The sequence below is a fragment of the Balaenoptera musculus genome, chromosome 15 (genome assembly GCF_009873245.2).
Source record: "Balaenoptera musculus isolate JJ_BM4_2016_0621 chromosome 15, mBalMus1.pri.v3, whole genome shotgun sequence".
Taxonomy (NCBI): Eukaryota; Metazoa; Chordata; class Mammalia; order Artiodactyla; family Balaenopteridae; genus Balaenoptera; species Balaenoptera musculus.
Window position 1 is genome coordinate 55,768,962 of NC_045799.1, and position 20,367 is coordinate 55,789,328.

The following is a 20,367-nucleotide window of genomic DNA, read 5'->3' on the forward strand; positions in this document are numbered from 1 at the left end:
ACTCCTCATACTGCTGTTTGTACCCTATTATCTAATTGACTGACTTTTTTAAACAAACACACATTACTGACTCCCACCCAAAAAACACATGGAGGTTACAGTGTTCTCTGCCGCTTTGGTTTTGTTTAATTCAAAGCTTTCTTGTAAGAAAAGGTCACAAAGTACTAACAGAACATACAATAAGTACTTTGCAAATTAAATTGGAGGATGTTTTCAGGTAAAATAAAAACCAAGTCCTGTGACGGTATGGATTTTATTTTACAAAGGTCAAAATCATTGCATAAAGACTTTTTTTTTTTTTTTTTACTACAAAGAGGGCATCCAAAGTTATTTCAGTCTATTTTCTCAGAATCCACAGCATAAGAAAATTAGGAAAGCATCATTATGCACTTCCAGGATTTCGTTTTCTAGAGAGAATCTGTGTTGTGTCCCAGTGGGATTCACTAAATTACAGAGCATAGTATTGAAAATTGACCCTAAGGTTTTTAACTGCACAATACTGAAATGCCTTTCTGGATATGTTTTTGCTACAATTATATTTTTCTTTGGAAACCTAGGCACCCCAAGAAACTTCAGATCTCATTTTTAAAGTGGTTTTTAACCAGGGAGCTTTCTCACAATCCGCCTGCCTGGGTCCCCTTCTCCCCAGAAGATTCTGATCTGGTAGCTTTCTGTATATCCTATAGAAATATTAGTTTCTTCTAAGATTTCTAGCACTGAGCACAAGCTTACAGGCAACCCCTGCAAAATCAGGAGCTTCCCTGATAAAGCAGAATAGAGGCTAGGACATGTCTTTTCTCGTAGGTATCCTGCCTCCTGTGGGTTGATTTCGGACCCTGTGCCCCATGATCTGGGTGTGTTTAGTTTGTTTGCTCTTAATCCCTATACTATGCCAGTTTCCTGCCAGAAGTGGAAAAACCTACTGAATAGAAATTAGAACATGTGAAGTCTCCTCTTACACGTTGCAATAAATTATATTTAAATAAAGTAGAAAGAAGAAAGAACTATCAGTTTAGCAAAGGTTGATTGTGACTCAGGCCCATCCAGACTCTCAATATATTGACTATCAGAGAGGGTTAGTTAATTTCACTCTTCTATCCAGGCTTTTGTAGGAGGAGGAGAAAGAGGGGGGCTCTTCTCCAGCTATAAGCATGGCATAGCAGGTTAAATGTGAGAACAATTAGGGGGGATCCCTTCAGATAGAACTTCTGTCCACGGGCTACTTCTCCTTGTCAAAGATTGGATGGAACTGGCCGACCTCGTGTTGTGGGAAGGGTGAGGTGGCTTAGGGATTTTAACAAAGCCTTTGTTTTGCCTGGACATAATGTACAGAATCTAGAGAAACACAGGGAACCCAGGGTAGAATTTGAGGAAACCTTTTCAGTCCTCCTCACGTGACTCCTCTATTTTGGCTCAATACCTGAAGGATGGTGGTCCTGGAGACCCCCTTTGGAACTGCATCTGGTTTTGAAGTTCAGAAAAGATTCCTGTCTCTTAATGCTATTGTATGGCAGCCCCTCTCTATTTGGCAAACCTCCCTCTCACTCTAGAGGTTCTAACTCCCCTTTGTTGACATTGGGAAAGATACCAAAGGATTGCAGAACCCCTCCCAAGGGGCAAGTCTCCAAGGATATAGGTGAGTTGACTGGAAGTCAGGGCGATTTCTCCCAGGAGATTGCTTCACGGCGGCTGTGATGACAGAAGAAAGCAGAAACAAATGGAGGCGGCTGACCTTGCCCAGCCAGGGAAGGGAACAGAAACCACAGGAGCCCGTTTCTATCATCAGTAACACGCTTACAAGTCCCCAAAGGTCTCTCTCATTCTTCTCAAACTCTTTGCGTTTGAGCTTCGCGGCAGCAGGAGAACAGAACTGATACCCTGAAGATTCCCTAACCTGGTCATCTGTGGAGTGGGTGTTATTCACAAGATGTCATAGGTTGAGGCGCTATCTCAGGATTCCACCACTCTTCCCTGCTATCAAATTCCATGTTGCAAGGATAAGCCCGAGGCCCTTTGCTGTAAATCAGGGAGAGGAGGTCATCACTGCAGTGCAGCCGTGGTCCGCAGGCTTAGGAAGCAGCCTCTCCTGCTGGAAGGCAGAGAGCTTTAGGGAAGAAACTGGAAACGCAGAAGCCAAAAGTGGTCTCACCCGAGTCCAGTATGGGTCCAGGGTGGGTCCCAGGGATGGCCAAGTTGCTTTTATTTTTTCCCTGCCTTACTTCTGTTCTTCCTCTGAAGAACTGATTCAGAAAAACTAAAATGGGGGAGAGGAAAAGTTTTCTTTAAACATATCGATGCATGCGCTTACCATTTATTCAGTGATTATTACATGCCAGCCCCTGTGTTGGGCACCTCTCCAATAATACGATTCATAACCCTTCCTGGTGATAGGTATATTCACCCCCATTTTCCAGATGGGAATCCCGAGGCACAGAGAGGTACAGTGACTTATCAAGATCACACAGCTAAGTAATATCTGAGTCAAGCTTGTTGCCCAGTTCTCTGTGATATTTCTAAAGCTCCCTTTTGATTATGCCATGCTGCCTGCATTCCTGATCTGAAACCAGACCCCACTACCCAAACCCTATGTGCAAAAAGAATGACATGTGTGTGGTGGGCTGGGCGGGTGGGCTCCTACCAATCCCCTTTGGCTAAGGCAGGGGGCTTCCCTGGGTGTCCCCATCCTGCGCTCGGGCGTGTGGCTGTGTTTTCATTTCTCTGCCTTTCTCGTTTGCGTTGCCGTGATCTCCCAGGTGTAGCGTGCCTGTCCCCCAACCAGATACCATCTCTCTCTCTCTCTTCCGTAGGCACCGTGCTGTTGTGCCAGGCAAACCAGGAGGGATCTTCCATGTACAGTGCCCCCAGCTCACTTGTATATACCTCCGCAAGTAAGCCCGCTCTCGTGGCTCTTTTTGTTTTGTGACATAAGTCTGAGTCCAATCACCTTCCCTGCCATGTAAGTTCTCTCCCACTCCCGCTGCACCACCCTCCCTTGCTGCTCTCTGTGAGGTGAAGCTGACTCTCATAAGCATGTCTCTGGTTTTCCCTGTTGCCTTAGCATCTAACCCCTCTGCTCATGTCTGAATCCTCACTTCCCAGCTGTCCCAGCCATTCGTCGTTAGACCTTTGTCAGGATTGGGGCCAAAGGATGGGACGTGGGGCTTTGGGTTGGGGGCAGGGGGATGGGAGGTGGGGGGGACATAGTTTGTTGCCTGCCTTCTATCACAACTTTGCAAATCGATACGAAAATAATTGAAATAAAATATGCAGGCCATCCAAGTGGCACCCTACCCTAGCAAAAGGTGCTTGGTTGGTGATCTTGGGCACAGTTTTCTCATTGTGGGAAATATTACTAGCCCGTGGCCAGTGATTTGTTTGCAAGGCTGTATCATCCTTTGTGATTCCACTAAGGAGGAAGAAATGAAAGAAAAATGTGGTTCTCCCCCATTTAACTGGGGGGGGGGGCGGAAATAATAATTTAAAAAGCACTTTAATAGATATAGCCATGAATTGCTAGGGGGAGGAGACCAAAAATAAATATGGAACAGAGATCACAGTGTTGGCACGGAAAAAATCAAGGATTTCTCTGCCTGGGATCGATCCTCTGGAGTGGAGAATGCCCCGCCCCCACCCCAATTCCCAGAGCAGGTTGCAGAATTACAAGTTCTAGCTGAGTCCACCGTGGTTCTCCAGCTGGTTTGCCCCTCCGCAAAGTCCCCTGGCACAGCCGAGACCTTACCCTCTATTTCATACAGTGCGTCTACACCCTGGAGAATCCCCATAACTGCCAAATGGGTCCTCATTGGGATTGGTGATCAAAAGTGAGTCCGGGGGCCAGAGGGAAGGTGGGCTGCTTCTGAGATCAGCTAGAGGAGGGGGCAGGTGGAGAGCAGAGGCAACGGCCTCAGGGTGATTAAGAGGATGAGAGACAAGAGGGGAATCTTCACCATGTACCAAGATCTAGCATCTCAATTTCCAAAGACTGAGACAATTCAAACTCTTCGCTGCGGGGGCAAAGGTTAGAAGCAGTCACAGGGAAGCCAAAAGCATCATGGTTATGAGAAACCCGAGGGTCCCTGAAGTCATCGGGTCATGGGAGTAGCCAGTTGTTTCTCCCAAGCAGAGTGTAATCTTCAGCAGAAGCTTTGACATTCCTTAAATGCAAGGTATTTTTCCGTGTCCCCAAGATGCCAAAATCTAACCGTACTGGCGAGAAATGGTCCTTTCTGAATTTATGAATGTTGTCCCATTTGGGCCAGTGTAAATTATTTGCATATGTCTCCTAGAACTAGAAAGCTACTGCACATTTTCACAGGCTCAACCTTGTGTAATCCTCAAAATCTGCACCAGGTAGGTATTATAATGTTTGCTTTACAGCTGAGGAAATGGAGGGCAATGAGAAGTGGAATGATTCACCCAGGATCACACAGCCAGGATATGGTAGATTTGTTTTTTGAACTTGGTGAGATTAATCAACTTTTGTCTGCTTTTCGGGCTCTGTTTGACTCTAAATCTCATCATCTTTCCATTGTAAATACCTGTCCCTCCTTCTCCATTAATGTTATTTTCCGTAGGAGAGAGGGTGACCCAAACTCACCATAGCGTTAGACCCAGAGTATTACTTGGGGTTTTCTCTAACATTGTTGTCCTACAGAACTGTATAGAATGAAGTGTTTTATATCTGCACAGTTCAGTACACATGCTCGTGGGACCGAGGCACAGAATTTTTAATTTCATTTAATTTTACTTAATGTTACTCTAATTAGCCACCTGGGGCTGATGGCTACCATCTTGGACAGCGTGGCTCTCTACGATTATATGCTGTATGTATATTTCACTTTTCTTTATAGAAGTGAACAAAACAAATTAACTCCAAAAAAGGGCTAGTTTGGATTGGTATAGCTATTCTAAAGTGACTTGGGGAAAATGTGTGTCATAAATGCCAAGCATGGAAATACGTCACAAATTCTCCAAATTAAAATAGGTAGAGCATACAGAGAGAATAAAATCACCTAAAGCAGGGGTCAGCAAACCACAGCCCAAGGGCCAAATCCAGCCCCCAGCCTGTTTTTGTAACACTGGTGAGCTAAGAATGGGCTTCTTAGATTTTTCAAAGGATTAAAAAACAAAACAAAAACAAAAAATAATATGTGACAGACGTAGGTGGCCCACAAAAGCCTAAAATACTGACATTCTGGCTCTTTACAGAAAAAAGGTGTGCTGATCTCTGATTTAAAAGGTCCATTTTATTATTACAAACCCAAAAGGGCAATATCATATCACTCTTTATAATTAGACTTCTCTTCCTGAGTTTCAAAGTTAAAATTTATAATAATTATAGAAACTGTGTCGTGTGTCCAACACCCTTCATTTTTAAATTGCACAATCCATCATATTACCTACGCAGTTTTCATCCTATTATTTTCACTTATTATCATGTCATATGTACTTTATGAAAATATGTTAATGGCCTCATAATAACCTATTGTTTAATGATATTATATTTTAATCTATCCACCCACTGTGTTGTTGGGTACTTAGGTTGATAGCAATTTTTCAAAAATATTAAGGAAAATAAATGTCCTTGTATACACTTTGTATATAATAGTTTTAAGGAAAACGATTAAATAGCTAATAACAAAGCAAAACAAAAACTAGTTTCTTGCAATAAGGATCTTCGCTTGTCAATTCCTTAAGCAACAGTATTCGGTTTGACAAGCTCAATTGGTATTTTGGAAGGACAGCCGACCCTGAGACCCTTCCTGCTCCACTTGGGTTCCCAGGGGTGTGAGATCGTTTCCATCTTGAGGCAATGGTGCTGAGTGTAAAGATGATCCATCCCTCCCTAAGACACATCGCTAAGGTTTCCTTTCTGCTCTAGTTCTCAGGGTCAGCAATGCCTTTTGGAACTAGACTGTTGGCAGTTAGCTGGCTTCTTTGGAATACTCCCTTATATTTTCTCTTCCAGATTAAGGTGTATATCCTAGTACAAAGTCACACCGTATTGTCTATAAATAATTCAGCCAGAAAGGAAAGGTTCATTTTTACACACACACACACACACAATCTGGGGACCCACACGTAGGGTCACCTAAGATTCTTTTCCTTTCTCCAGGTCTGATAGACACAGGGCTGAGAACCACGTGCCTTGTCTTGGAAGTCTGAATGGCATGGCCTCTTTTTCTCTAAGAATCCAGCCTTCTTCCCCAAAGCTGAGGCTCCCTTACGTCTCAGCAATTTTTTTAGGCTACACCAGTGTTTCAACTTGAAGATGCATGTTTCTCATTTTTATCTAACAGTTGTGCTCCAGAAGCCAGGTGTGTGTAAATTACACTTTTGTCAATGGGATCCTATGTGTTTACGGACTTTCAGGATTAATCCTGAGTTTGTGCTTTTTTCCATGGATCTTTAGCTGGCCTTGGATGTTCTTGACTTAAATTGCCCCTCTGCCTAGCAGAATAGCTAATCATCTGTAAATAACACCCTTAAATGCAGTAGGAGAGTTGGTTTTTAAAGGAACCCTGCTGAATTAGTCTGTAATGAAAATAATTCCTACTGAAGTTAACTGTTTTTTAAGATGCATTTTTGCATAATGGGTTTTTCCCCCTTTAAGTGAATCATCCTCATAACATGATCCAGAACATGAAAGCATTAAGAGAAAGATTTTCACTCAGAGCTCAATATCAATACAACCGAATCCCATAGATTTTTCCCATCACATTCCCACTGAGTCCAGTATTTCCTCCTTTTCCCCAAACTTTACCCTCATGTGAAACCCCAGTTCAAGTTGTGGTCCCAGAATATCCTCTTACTTGTCCTAATAAGCCACTTCCATCCATAGTGTATCAGATTTAAATGAAGTCTGATCAAAACTGTGGAGAATTAGGCAAGATCACCTTGGACCAAAAAATTTAATATTAATATTTTGTCTAAAAAATATTAACCTTTAATCTACTAAGTTAAGCTAATTAAATAAAATTATTTTATCGATTTTCAAATAACTGTAATTAATTAATTAACATTGTGCTTTGCTTTGAGTAGCAAACAATGTAGCCCCTCAACAGAGATGTTTGGTGAAAGTGGGCTCAGGGCTGGGGACCTGCTCAGTGCCCACTCCTTCCTAGGGCCAGGGGTCTGGAGGCTCCTTCTGTCAGGGGAAGGGCACCAGCTATATTATTGTCTGCAGTGTTTGCATATATCAAGTGGTTGCTTATGTCAAAAAAGGCTTCAGGGGCTTCCCTGGTGGCGCAGTGGTTGAGAATCTGCTTGCTAATGCAGGGGACACGGGTTCGAGCCCTGGTCTGGGAAGATCCCACGTGCCACAGAGCAACTGGGCCCATGAGCCACAATTACTGAGCCTGCGCGTCTGGAGCCTGTTCTCCGCAACAAGAGAGGCCGCGATAGTGTAAGGCCCGCGCACCGCGATGAAGAGTGGCCCCCACTTGCCGCAACTAGAGAAAGCCCTCGCACAGAAACGAAGACACAACACAGACAAAAATAAATAAATAAAATAAAATTTAAAAATTAAAAAAAAAAAAGATAGCATCATGTAATGGCAATTCTATAAAAAAAAAAAAAGGCTTCAGGCTGAGAGTTCATTAGTCTTTTCCAAATAATCCAAAGCAATGGTAAGTTTAGATAAATGTAAATTTGAGTAGATGTATTAAATATTAACAAAATCAAATATACTGACAGCAGATTATTTCTCTGTTAAACAATTATACACTTGAGAAAAATTTGAGCTAGTTCACATATAACAAATCTGATCCAAGAAAATGCCTGAATCTGAAATCATGGTGGTGTTCAACTAATTGAAAAACCTCCCTGCAAATCAAGCACTAACATTTGTGAGTAGTGAATTCCTCCATCTTCTAAAGTTCTTCAGGTTATTATTCAACAGATCTTGGGAGCTCTTAAATTTATTTTCTTTTGGTTTAGTGCATCTTCAGGCATCCTTAGACCTGACCTAAGAAAAAAACAGCTTAAGGCAGAAATAGGAAGGTAAAGAGCATATCACCTTTCTTCACCTTTCTTTCAAATGAAGACATTACCTCCATTTTTTTTTTTTAAACGTCTCTTTTTAAATTTATTTATTTATTTTTGGCTGTGTTGAGTCTTAGTTTCTGTGCGAGGGCTTTCTCCAATTGCAGCAAGCGGGGGCCACTCTTCATCGCGGTGCGCGGGCCTCTCACTGTAGCGGCCTCTCTTGTTGCGGAGCACAGGCTCCAGACGCGCAGGCTCAGTAGTTGTGGCTCACGGGCCCAGTTGCTCTGCGGCATGTGGGATCTTCCTGGACCAGGGCTTGAACCTGCGTCCCCTGCATCAGCAGGCAGACTCTCAACCACTGCGCCACCAGGGAAGCCCAAGACATTACCTCCATTTTACTTAGTTGAAATATCAAGAGGTAAATCATTGGTTCCATGAATGGGAGTGCCCACTTCCAATTTGGATTAGCAAAGCCAGCTCTCACCGATCCTTATTTCCATATGGAGTAGTGTCCAGAAATAAGTAAATGCTACCAGCTTTATTTTGTTGTCTTTACAGTTTAATGAATAGATTTTAAATTACAAAAATAGCACGTACTCACTGTAATGAGGGAAGCAGACAAATATACACACATACACACACACACACACACACACACACACACACACACACATCTGTATGGAATAATGTAGTAATATCCCCCAACTTATCCCCAGACACACGCCTTTCAAGTAATCCATATTGACTCCCTGGTAAGTATCTTTTCACATTTTGTCCATAACAATGCAGGGAAGGACATACACACATGAAATGCGGGGTGTGAGCAGTTTGTTTTTATACAGAGGGGAGCAGTAGCATCCATATTATATGCACATTACACATGTTGATCACATTTGGTTTCACTTAATAACACATTTTCACTATCTCTTATTAAGCCTTTTTGATAATTTCATGCTGTTCCATGGTGTGGATGGTCCAGCGTTCACGCAACCATCTCTGTCCACAGACATTCAAACTCCTTCTTTTTCAGCCTCTCCCTAAAGGCTGCAACAAACATCGTTACATACACTCTGACATACACTCTGACATACCTGTGTTCCAAATGCCACATCGAGGTTCCCAAACACAGGATTGTCAGCCCCTCCCACATTCCTGCCAGCACCTGCATAGTTTGCTCTTTTTTAATTTTGCAAACCAGGTGGGTGAAAAATAGCATCTAGTTTGCTCTAGTTGCCTTTGCCTTTCATTTAGTGAGGAATATCATCTTTCGCACAGTTAATTGTCATTTGGACGTTACCTCTTGTGGATTTCCAATACACATCTGCCCGTTTCTCTTCCAAGTTTTTCTCATTTTACTTTTTAATTCACATCGAGAGGAAATTATTCATGAGGGACATTATCTATGAATACCATAGATGTTACAAACATAATTCCTGTGTTGGCCATTCGATTCTGCTTCCATTCCATTCTACATTTTTAATAGTATAGGTAAATGTATCGGTCCTTCTTTTTGTTACCAGCGTTAGACATAATTTTAAATGACAAAATCCCTGCCAGGAGCAAGTTTTATTTAGCACCGTATAGTTTTCTCGGCTGCCGTAACAAAATACCATAGGTTAGGCACCTGAAACAACAGAAATTTATTTCTTGTGGTTCTGGAGACTGGAAGTCTGAGATCAGGGTGCCAGCATGGTCAGTTCTGATGAGAACTTTCTTCCTGGCTCATAGATGGTTGCCTCACATGGCAGAGACAGCAAGCTTTCAGGTATCTCTTCTTATAAGAACACTAATCCCTTCATGAGGGCCCCACCCTCAAGACCTCATCTAAACTTAATCACTTCCCAAAGGCCCCCATCTTCAAATACCATCACAATGGGAGTTAGGGCATCATCTTATGAATTTGGGGGAGACACAATTCAGTCCATAGCAAGTCCCTTGACACACAGGTGCCACTTTTATTTGTCAAGGGCCAGAAAAACATTTTCCAACAGAAATTTCTATATGGTCCCATATGCTTATCCATGCAAACAGGTGTATTTTCACACACTTCCACGGAAGCCATGGCTGAATTTTTAGATCCATGTAAGGACAAATCGTAAATTAAAAGAAAGATGACTGTTAATTCCCCCTGGATATTTTCACCCCTGACTACAGAAAAAAAAAAAAAAAAATCTGATATCCCAGGCAAATGCTCAAGAACCTAAATGTTATCAAAATGCAAAAGCATCTTCTCCTTGATTAACTTTTATGAAACTCAAGGGCAAGTGTAGTGGCAAAGTTTTAATTGATGTATTGATTGCAGATTTTATGGAAGTAATTGTGTGGAATTCATAAAACAATGATTTAAGTGGCAGAAACATACATAAATCAGGCCTGCCCTGGTCTACTTTTAGATAATTGATAGAATTTCCATTGCTTTCTGTAATTAAAGTAACAGCCTAAATTAATTGATGGCTTCCTCTTTGTTCTGCCCAACACAGAAAATGTCAGTAGGTGGAGTTCAGTTAATAGAAGGTGCACGAACAGGTCATTGTGTTACTGATACATTGGTTTAAAGAACTCTGCCCTTTTTTGTCTCTCTTCTGGTAACTGAGACTTCGTGGTGGCCTCCGAGAGGCTTTTTCTAATATTTTCTGGAGGAATCGCTTACAAGAATAATAATCAGTGCTGGGGCAAGGCAAGTGAGGCACTGACTTCAGACAAAATTTAAAGAGGCACCAAAAAACTCAGTCATCAAGATAAGTAACATTTTAACGCAATACAGTAATTCCCCTACATACGAACCTTCAAGTTTCGAACTTTCAAAGATGTAAACGTGCATTCGCATGTCCAATTACGTAACTTAGTTCATGTGTCTGGCGTACATTGTCACATGCGTGCATCTTCTACAAGTGGCTGTGCTTTTGTGTACTTTACTGTACAGTACTGTGTAGAGTACGGTAGTACAGTATCTTTATTTCAAGCCCAGGATGTCTGGAAGCAAGAGTAAAAGCAATGGTATATAGCCGATTGTGTGAGTTGGGTACCTAGGTTAATTTTGTTGGACTTAACGAACAAATTGGACTTAACGAACTCGCCCTCGGAACAGAACCCATTCGTATGTAGGGGACTTACTGTATTTTTTTAAAAATGGAAATGAATGGAAAAAGATCCATGATCAACAAAATATCAAAATTTTCCATCAAGATGAATATTATTCATTTTTCTTTTGCTGTAGGATCCAATATGGCTAAGCCCAGCACTTCTTTATTTAAATTTTGAGAGTCTGTTCATCAAGGATTTTTTAATAATCATTTTAACTTCTTTAAAAATTGCATTAAAATATGATTTATCCTAATCATGGGGATTTTGGTGCCTGCCCTCTCCCCCTTACATTATATGCCCAAGGTGAGGCCTAGTTCCAGCCCTGAAATAATAAAAAAATAAAATAATTGTAATGGTAATAATAAGCAATGGTTTTTGAGCACTTACTATAGTTAAGCATTCTGCTAAGCCCTTCACATGAATGTTCTCACTTAATCCTCACAGGAAAACTATGAAATAGGCATTATTATTATCGTGCCCCCTTTTCACATGAAGAAATTTAGTCTTTGAGGGATTGAAGAACTGGCCACAGTCACCCAGCTGGATCAACTTTGAACCAGCCTAACTGCATCCCGAGCCTTCCATCTTTACTCGTCTCTAAACTTACACACCAGAGGCTCCTTGCTCTGCCCTGGAAAAGTCTGAGCAGAGAGGGGTCAGGTGGGCCCTCTAGACAGCTGTCCGTTCTCTGCATTCAAGCCCCAATGTTGTGCTTACTCCTTTCCATCCCAAGATCTCTGGAGAGTCCTTTTTCCCCCTATCTGATCTGTCTGGCCAAGGGGTTGGCACAACTGTTCTTTGAAAAGCCAGATAGTCAATATTTCCAGTCCTATGTCCCACCTGGTCTCCACTGCAACTACTCAACCGTGTCCTTATAGCTTGAAAGTAGCCACAGACAACACATAAATGAATAGGTGTGGCTGGACTTCCCATAGCAGTTTATTTACAAAAACAGTCTTTGTGCCAGATTTGTTTACCAACCCCTTTGTCAGGCCATCATTCTCCTTTAAAGGGCAGGACACAGGTCAGCTGGCTACCTGGGTGTGGAGGTAAAAGGAGACTTCTTTTTATGTGCAGTGTGGTGTCCCTTTTGCATTTTGTGCCATTTTATCATATTTTAAAACGAATAATGTCAGTTAGGGCACATAAAGAGGATACCCTTTTCCTGGTCCATAGTAAAGTAAGATACGTGCATAGATTCAGTCTAGATACAATGGATTGACTTAGCTTTGCTCTCACAATAAACAACAAAGAAACACAGCTGGATTTGGAGCCATGATTTTGGAGCTGCTGGACTTCTCTATGACCTGCCCTAGTTTCCCTGGGATAAATGGTGCAACTCTGTCCACGTACCCAGGATCCCTCAACTTCTGCCTGGGCTCCTTCTGCTTCCTCCCACACACTTCCAACAAGGCTGGTCCAAAAGGTCCTCCGGACTGCATCCTTCTAATCAGGAATCAGTGGCTGGCTTTTCCCACGTCTGTGGCTCAGCATTATGGTGTCAACATACCTAAGTCCCCTTATCATCATCTCTGAAATAATTCCTTCGAGCCTTTAGTCATTCTATCAGTCCTTTGATGGGGGAGGGGGGTGAAAATGCATGACTCCATTCAACCAATCTTTATCAAGTTCTTTCTGTGCCAGGCACCATTCTACACGCTGCAATACCCCGTGAACCATACATCCACAAGTCAGCATCTGCAGTGCCCACATTCTTGTGAGCGAGACAGAAAATAGACAGATACATAACGCTGAGATTGCAGAATCGCAAACACAGTACTCAGGGGTAGTTGGGAGGCTGCACCCAACAGGAGACTTACCCACTGTCAACACTGCCTTCTGAATACCTCTTGGAAGGTGAACTAAGTATCACTGCTTTCACCATCACTTGGCTCTAGAGACACACTTGGCTACTGAAATCCTATTTCCCTCACTGAGCCCACAGATGGAGAGATTGTGAGGCACCTACTGTGTGCCGGGCTCTGCCTGTCGCCTCGATCATAGCACATGCCTGACTTAATGATCAGTGATTGTCCACAGTTGGACACAGCCGTCCAGCTACCCCTACTGATGGATGGACTCCAGGAGCCATTCTTTCTGCAGTCCTGAAGCACCGTCTCTTTGCTTTGCTTCCTCTGCCCTGTTTTCTGATGGCCCAGCACATCTCTGACTTATTAACAGGTGGTTTTAAGAGTTTTTTACTAGCTCTTACGTTAACTTAGTTATTCCATATGGACACCAGTTTTCAGAACAGGTTCAGTTGTATTTTCAGTCCTTGCCTCTACCTCCCCCACCCACCCCCGAGCTGATTAGCTCCTTTGCCGACAACTGTGGTTACTCTGGCTGACTCACGGTCACAGACCACTTCGTTGTTACTGTTGTGTTCTTCTTCCCTCCTTCCTTCCTTCCTCCCTCCCTCCCTCCCTGCTTGCTTTCTTCCTTCCTTCCTATCTCTCTTTCTCTCTCTCTTTCTTTCTTTCTACCAACTTCAGGAAAATTCTTAAAAAACAGTAGTTGAACACCCTCAGCTGTTCACAGGGAAGACTCCGCAGAGAAGAAGCCACAATTCAGGCAGCTGCTCTCCCAGCACTTTGGTTATTAATCTCCATGCAGAAGGGGGACTTTTGTCTTTTTCAGATGGGGGTCTTGCTGCTGCAAAAGGCTGCCAATTGCAAAAACTACCATCCCGTGGTGTGCCCCCAGACATCTTATTCGTCTTGATATTTCTTGCACAGAAATACATGTGACAGATAAGGAGTCACTGGAGAACGGTTTGCTTTGTGTCAAACAGATATTAAAACAATAAACTACGTTGCCCTGGGATCCTGGCGCGTGCACAGCCAGAGAACGAGGCCGAGATGAGATGTTTCTGGAAGGCAGTGAGGCAGTTGTTCTGGGAGAATTCCCTGGAAACCCCAAGTCCTGTGATAGCCTTGACAGAAAGTACTTTTTCTTAAGAGGATCCACACACGGCCTGGTGCAGTGCCCACATTGACCTCCTCGACCATGACCCTGCGCACCCTCCCCCAGCCCTCGGCAGAGGCCAGAGGGAAATTCTTCAATGGGTGAAAAGCTTATTTGAAGAATTTATTGTTTAAGCACTCATCTGCACTTTATTTGCTTTCTCAAACTAATGTGGCTTTGTTTGTTTTTTTACTAATATTTGTTTTTCACTCTTTTTTTAAAACTTTTATTTTTCTATTAGAGTTGATTTACAATATTTTAGGTGTCCAGCAAAGTGATTCAGTTATATACATATAAACATATAATTATATATATATTCTTTTAAAGATTCAGTTATATATATAATATATAGAATATATGTATTCTTTTCAGATTCACTTATATATTATATATAATATATATATATATAAAATATATTATTTTTCAGATTCAGTTATATATATAATATATATATATATATTCCTTTTCAGATTCTTTTCCATTATAGGTTATTACAAGATATTGAATATAGTTCCCTGTGCTATACAGTAGGTTCTTGTTGGTTATCTATTTTATACATAGTACTGTGTATCTGTTAATCTCAAACTCCTAATTTATCCCTCCCCTACCCCCTTTTCCCTTTGGTAACCATAAGTGTGTTTTCTATGTCTGTGAGTTCTATTTCTGCTTTGTAAATAAGTTCATTTGCATCATTTTTTTAGATTCTCCATAGAAGTGATATCATATGATATTTGTCTTTCTCTAATGTGGATTTAAAATGGAAAAAAAAAGTCCTCTTCTGAGTTCAGAGCTCTGAACATGAAATTTGCAGGGGCCAAAGATAAGATCCTGTTTGATTCCTGGAAGATAAGGGGGTGCAGGTGTATGTGTTTAGGGAACCTGGCTTTGTAAATAGAGCCAAGCCCTCTCAAAGTCTGCACAGCTGGGAGTGAGCAGCTTAGTACAGGGGTCCTCAACCCCTGGGCCGCGGATCAGTACGGGTCCTCGGCCTGCTAGGAACCGGGCCACACAGCAGACGGTGAGCAGCGAGCGAGCGAAGCTTCATCTGCCTCTCCCCATCGCTCGCATCACCCCCTGAACCATCTCCACCCCTGCCCCCGCCACTGATCCGTGGAAAAATTGTCTTCCACCAAACTGGTTCCTGGTGCCAAAAAGGTTGGGGACCACTGGCTTAGTAGGGAAGTAAGAACCACCAATGACACTCATACAATTCAAGCCCTGGAGCGGGAGCGCTTGGTGTTTCTTGCATAGAAATGTGTCCAACCACAGAGGTGGCCCCTCCTTCCCTTGCCTTATTTCTCTTCAAAAGCAAATCTCCCCATGCAGTGCAAAGATGCATGAAAGGAGGGGGAGCTTACCTCCCACCGGAGGGGAAGGAGCCTGGTACAGTTCATGTAAACACAATCATTTAAACACTTAACTTCACTAAGAACTCCAAAAACACCACTGTCTTAAATCATGTGTTCATTCACGTGAAAGTACTGACATTCCAAGAGCTATTTTATTGCTACTGGGGAACTCAGTGGTGGGGGGAGTGTTTGTTAACAAAAGGCCATTTTCAGGACCAAATAACACACCACATATTTTAGATCCATCTCCTTGGGTTTGGTTTGCATACCCTGTAGGCTCTTGACACCTGATTGCCTTTTGTGTAACAAACAAACATACAAGAGCCCCCTCTATGGGCACACCTGCCCAAGGATATATATCATCCCCACCCTTGGTCATTGCTGTAGAGATCTAAGAAGCATTTCCCAAAGATCTTTTTTTTTGTCAGCAAATCTTAGTCTCCAGTATTAGTTTTGCAAAATTCTCCTGAAGCAATAAAAAATTTGTAGGAGAAGAGCTGGATTCAGGCAGAGCTGGGTCCTAATCGTCATGGTACACTAGCAGTGTGACCTTGGCCAAGTCTTTTTGCCATGAACGCCTTCATGAATACCTGCTTACCTGTGAGCATTAAATGAAATCCTTGTGTAAAAAGACTTTCAGGCTGCTTGAGGCATTGCAGCTCCTCTAACAAATGGCTCTTCTTTCCTTTTCTTTCTGAGAAGCCATCTTCTCCAGGTACTTTTGAAAGTTCACCAAAAAAGCTGGTTTGGAAGGTTTATGTTAGTCTAGTGCCTGGACAACTGGACCATTTCTGAATGGTCTTCCTTCAGTCTGTTCTATGTGGGTGTTTGGGGAGGGCTCCAGCTGGGATATCAGGGAGGTGATCCCAGGGTCCAGACAGCACCCGTCCTCCAGGTTTGCTCGGGGTGTTGCTCAAAAGATCAGGACTCAGTTTTCAAGTCTGGAAGCTGGCTCTCAAGATCAGATGGGCCTCAACACAAACCGACCAGCTCTACCCACAGTGATGGCTGGAAGTGAAATGAACGATGCTTTTGCACTGCATCACTATCCCGTGAGCCACAGCCAACCCCCTCCGGGGGTCTCATGTTCATGGAGCCCCAGCAGCCCTAGAGAACCATGGGAAATCCGGCCCAGCATAGGGAAGCTCATTTATCTCACTTGCCCTCCTTCCTACCTGGAGAGGCAATTCACCGAGCTTGCTGTTTCAGCCAGCTGTTAGATAGATCGTGAATCATTTAACAATTGAAACTTTACTGTGTGTATGCACTCGATAAAGTAATTATTTATATAAATTATTAGCCTTTTTTTTTTCTCCACGGCTGCCTGAAAAAAGCTACATTGACACCGGTACAGGTTTTTGTCAAACGCATAGATGATGGTAAATTGCTTCGTCCAAATTACAATAGATCTCAGCATCTCATGGCTTTGTTTGTCTCCGATGTTCCTTCAAAGGACAGAAAGCACTTTTGCAAATGCCCTCTGAAGTCCTGCCGAGTTAAACACTCCTAGATGGAGATTCATTCTCGTTTTGCTGAATGAACTGTTACAAAGATCCTGCCCGCAGGGGTAATGTCAATACCTGTGAGTAGACAGATCACAAATAGGTCTTTTGCACAGAAAAAGCCTATCACTGCGCATTTCAGCAGCCCTGGCACTTCCCACATGTCTGTTGGATTAAATGAACCATTTGTAACCTGGGAGAAAAGAGACAACCGCTAAGTTCAGGAGCTAAGCAGGAATCACGTGGCAATCAGATAAAAACCGAGGCTGCTGTCCTCATTCAAAATCCCAAAGACCTAAGTGATCAAAGAATAGTCATGTGCGTGAGCATTGTGTGGGGGGTTTGTTGTGGCTTTTTGAATTTGTTAAGTTCAGAAACATGTCTGCTTTGGGAAAACCAATCTCACTGCTCAGGGTACATCCCTGTGTCTGCATTGCTTTTTTTTTTTTTTTTTTTTTTACCTAGATGACTCATTTCTTTCCAAGGAAGAGACTATTTCCAACCAAGCTGTGAGTCAAGTGATATTTGATAACGGTATTAACCAATAGATTGTATACAGAAGAAAGTGCAACATTCCCAAATATCCTGAAAGTTTCTATTCGCATCTGCCAAATCTTGGAGAAAATTTCTAATTGAGTTTAGTTATAAGGAGCTCATTATTTTGACGGTAATTCGGTTTGTGTATATAACACCATATACTATTATAATCCAGGTCCCCACCGCTGGGAGGGTCCATCTTCCCCCACATTTGGGGATTGTATACAACCCCCCTGACTCCAGCTCACATCCAGATGTGGAGATCAACCCCAGGGGAGAAGGAAAACAGCTTGCCTTGGACTCATCAGGAACATAAATCAGGAGTGATCCCCATGGCTTGTATCCGATTAGCAGAGAAGGAGCAAAGCCCTTCCAGGTGTCTTGAAATCTCAGAACATAAATATAGAATGGAAGAAACGGCACCTGCCCCCCTCCCCTACCCCTTGGCCCCCAACAAGGTCTCAGGGAGGCTTGTCAACAGATTGCCCTGCAAATTAACTCTGTCCATGATGAATCGGGGCTGGTTCTCTTGGATGTGGTATGGATAGAGGGAGGTGGTGGAGCAGCTTGTCCAGACACTAGTAGGGAAGTACAAATTGAGAGCCTCTGAGCAGCGTGGGGAGAGTGGAAGTAGACAGTTTTGGCTCAAAGATGACATGGAATGCTTTCGTTCTGGCTGTCTTGTGTAATAGATAAGATGACAGGTCTAGTGTCAGGCTGCCTGGGTTCAGATCATTGGAGAGTTTCTGAGCTGCTCTCTATCTTCATCTCCCCGCCAGGAAAGTGAAGATCAAAATAAGAACTGGTTCGTGTGGCTTTGTGAAGAGTTTGTGAGTTAATCTGTGGGTTAGTGGCTAGCAGCTGTTTCATCATACAGTAGAATCTCCTCCATCTGATAATGGAGTACCAGAGGATGGAATTATGCCAACTGTAATCATGACTTTGCTTGGATTATTTCAGTTATCACAGCCTGAACTTTTATACAAGTGAGGTCCAGAGTCACTCACCACTAACATCCTCATTAAAGTTTCTCTTAAAATAGGCATCCTTCGTAAGCAGCACCTTAGCAACTCTCACAGGTTCAAGAACTGTCAATTATCTTTCCTCTGTAACGGACCTACTATGGCATCCTCAGTTTATCTGACGATATAATGAATAAACATTTCAGCAGTTACCTGGGACCAGGTAATCCTCTGGGGATTGGAGACACAGTAAGGACCAAAATGAAGTCCTCAGGACACCCCAAAAGAGAAATAGATAACGAAGTTGCGATCAGATGAGGTGGTGGAAATAAGATGGTAAGTGAAGGGGAAAAAAAGGAGTGGTATGATGGTGACAGTGGCCGTGTTGGGAAGTGTGGGGTAAAACTGAGAGGAAAAGCCTTTGAAGGAGGAGGTGATGCTGGAACCAAGAACTGAATTAGAGAATCGATGTTTAGGGACTGGACAAAGGCGAGAATCTTTATCACTGAGAAGCAGCAGTCAGAGGAGGCTAGAGGAAAATGAGGCCTTTTAGCCTCATACAGTAAAGAGTTAGGCCAGTAAATTCATCTTGGGCAATCAAGCCAGCACAATGTCCCCATCTTTTTTCCTTTCAAAAATGTGCCTCACTCTCCAAGTTCAAGTTCTTGCCAATTCCTTCGCTGCATCCTCATCAGACCTATAACAGCCTAGAAACTTCTGGCTAATTTGGATTTGACTAAAACTTTTGTACCATGACGTTATGTAAAGAGATTTTAATTATGGTGCACAATGTTTTGTGAGTAACTACCTCCCGTAAAAAGTTAATTAATCAGGGCTGTGTCAATTTCCTCGTGCCATGTCAATTTGCTGCCAGGTAATTAATCACTAATCACCCACCAAGCAGCAGGCCGGGGTGGGGTGGGGGGACAATCCAGGAGCCATTTATTGTCTTTCCCCAAATAAATGGCACATGCAGCCAGGAAGAAACACATCTTGCCTTTCATAATATTTTTATCGACACTTTCGTAAGTTGTAATAGGCTGCAGCAACAAGCAGCTGCAGTTCAATGGAATATGAATATTAAAGAAACAAATGAGCGGAGATTTATAGGACATTGCGTTTCTGTTATGTCAGTTTTGAGATTAAACCGAGCAAATGAACAGTGAAAAATTACTCTTCCATGTGGAGAATGGTGATTAGACTTGTACATTAATTAGAAATTTTTGTTTTCCTATTCAATGCATTTCAAATGAGGATGTCCTATAAGGAACTGTTTGTCCAAAATGTAGATTTATTCACTTCTAAACAGCAGTATTTAATATCAACATGCATTTTAAAATGAAACAAAAGCCGATCCCAAATGTGCATTTCAGGGATAAATATATGTGCATATGAGAACCAGAGAGTCCAACAAATTGAGTGGCCATTTTGGTCTTTTTGTAGATGACTGCGTGGATGGAACACTCCCTTTTTACCCCCAAACCTTGAAATGACTAAATTTCAACCAAATTGAAAGCCTTTCCATTTTGATTTTGACCTAGAACTAAATAAATATGGTCCATCATATTACGTTTTCCATTTAATGCCATTTAAAGACAGTGACCTAGTTGTGTATAAATTCTGTGCTACAAACCAATTTTATGTACCTTTCTTTGAGATTTGTCTTGCAAAAATGTGCAAACATTTTTGCCATTTGGAAAAAATCATCAGGTTTTTTTGGGGTTTTTTTTTTGGGGGGCAATGCATTGTGAGGTTTATCACACAGTGCTGTGCCTGTGAAATTGAGCTATAGCTGGCTGTTTATTTCACCTCGGTATGTTACCTATTATGCCACGTCTTAATTTATGGTCCAGCTCATGGAACGGGAGTTCCCTCAAGGGGAATCCTGCAGAACCGTGAACCTGCTGTTGAAACCGCGTCTGCACCCCCAGAATTGTGTAAGTGAATATTTCCTACTGTAAATTACCCACGGAACAATTCAAC

The 20,367-nt window shown here is 42.5% G+C and overlaps 1 protein-coding gene across 19 annotated transcripts in view; it reads left to right on the plus strand.

Annotated features, from left to right (window-relative positions):
* RBFOX1 (RNA binding fox-1 homolog 1) overlaps window positions 1–20,367 on the plus strand; it is a 1,497,346-nt gene that overhangs the window by 1,411,343 nt on the left and 65,636 nt on the right. For 17 of the 19 annotated variants that reach the window (XR_005016506.1, XR_005016507.1, XR_005016505.1 and 14 more), the window contains one exon: window positions 2,808–2,888. The exons of the other annotated variants lie outside the window; for them this stretch is intronic. Coding sequence is in view for 14 of the 17 variants with exons in the window: in XM_036826196.1 (XP_036682091.1) it covers window positions 2,808–2,888 (81 nt within the window). In the remaining 3 variants the exon portion in view is untranslated. The remainder of the gene's footprint in view (window positions 1–2,807; window positions 2,889–20,367) is intronic. 19 annotated transcript variants of the gene reach the window in all.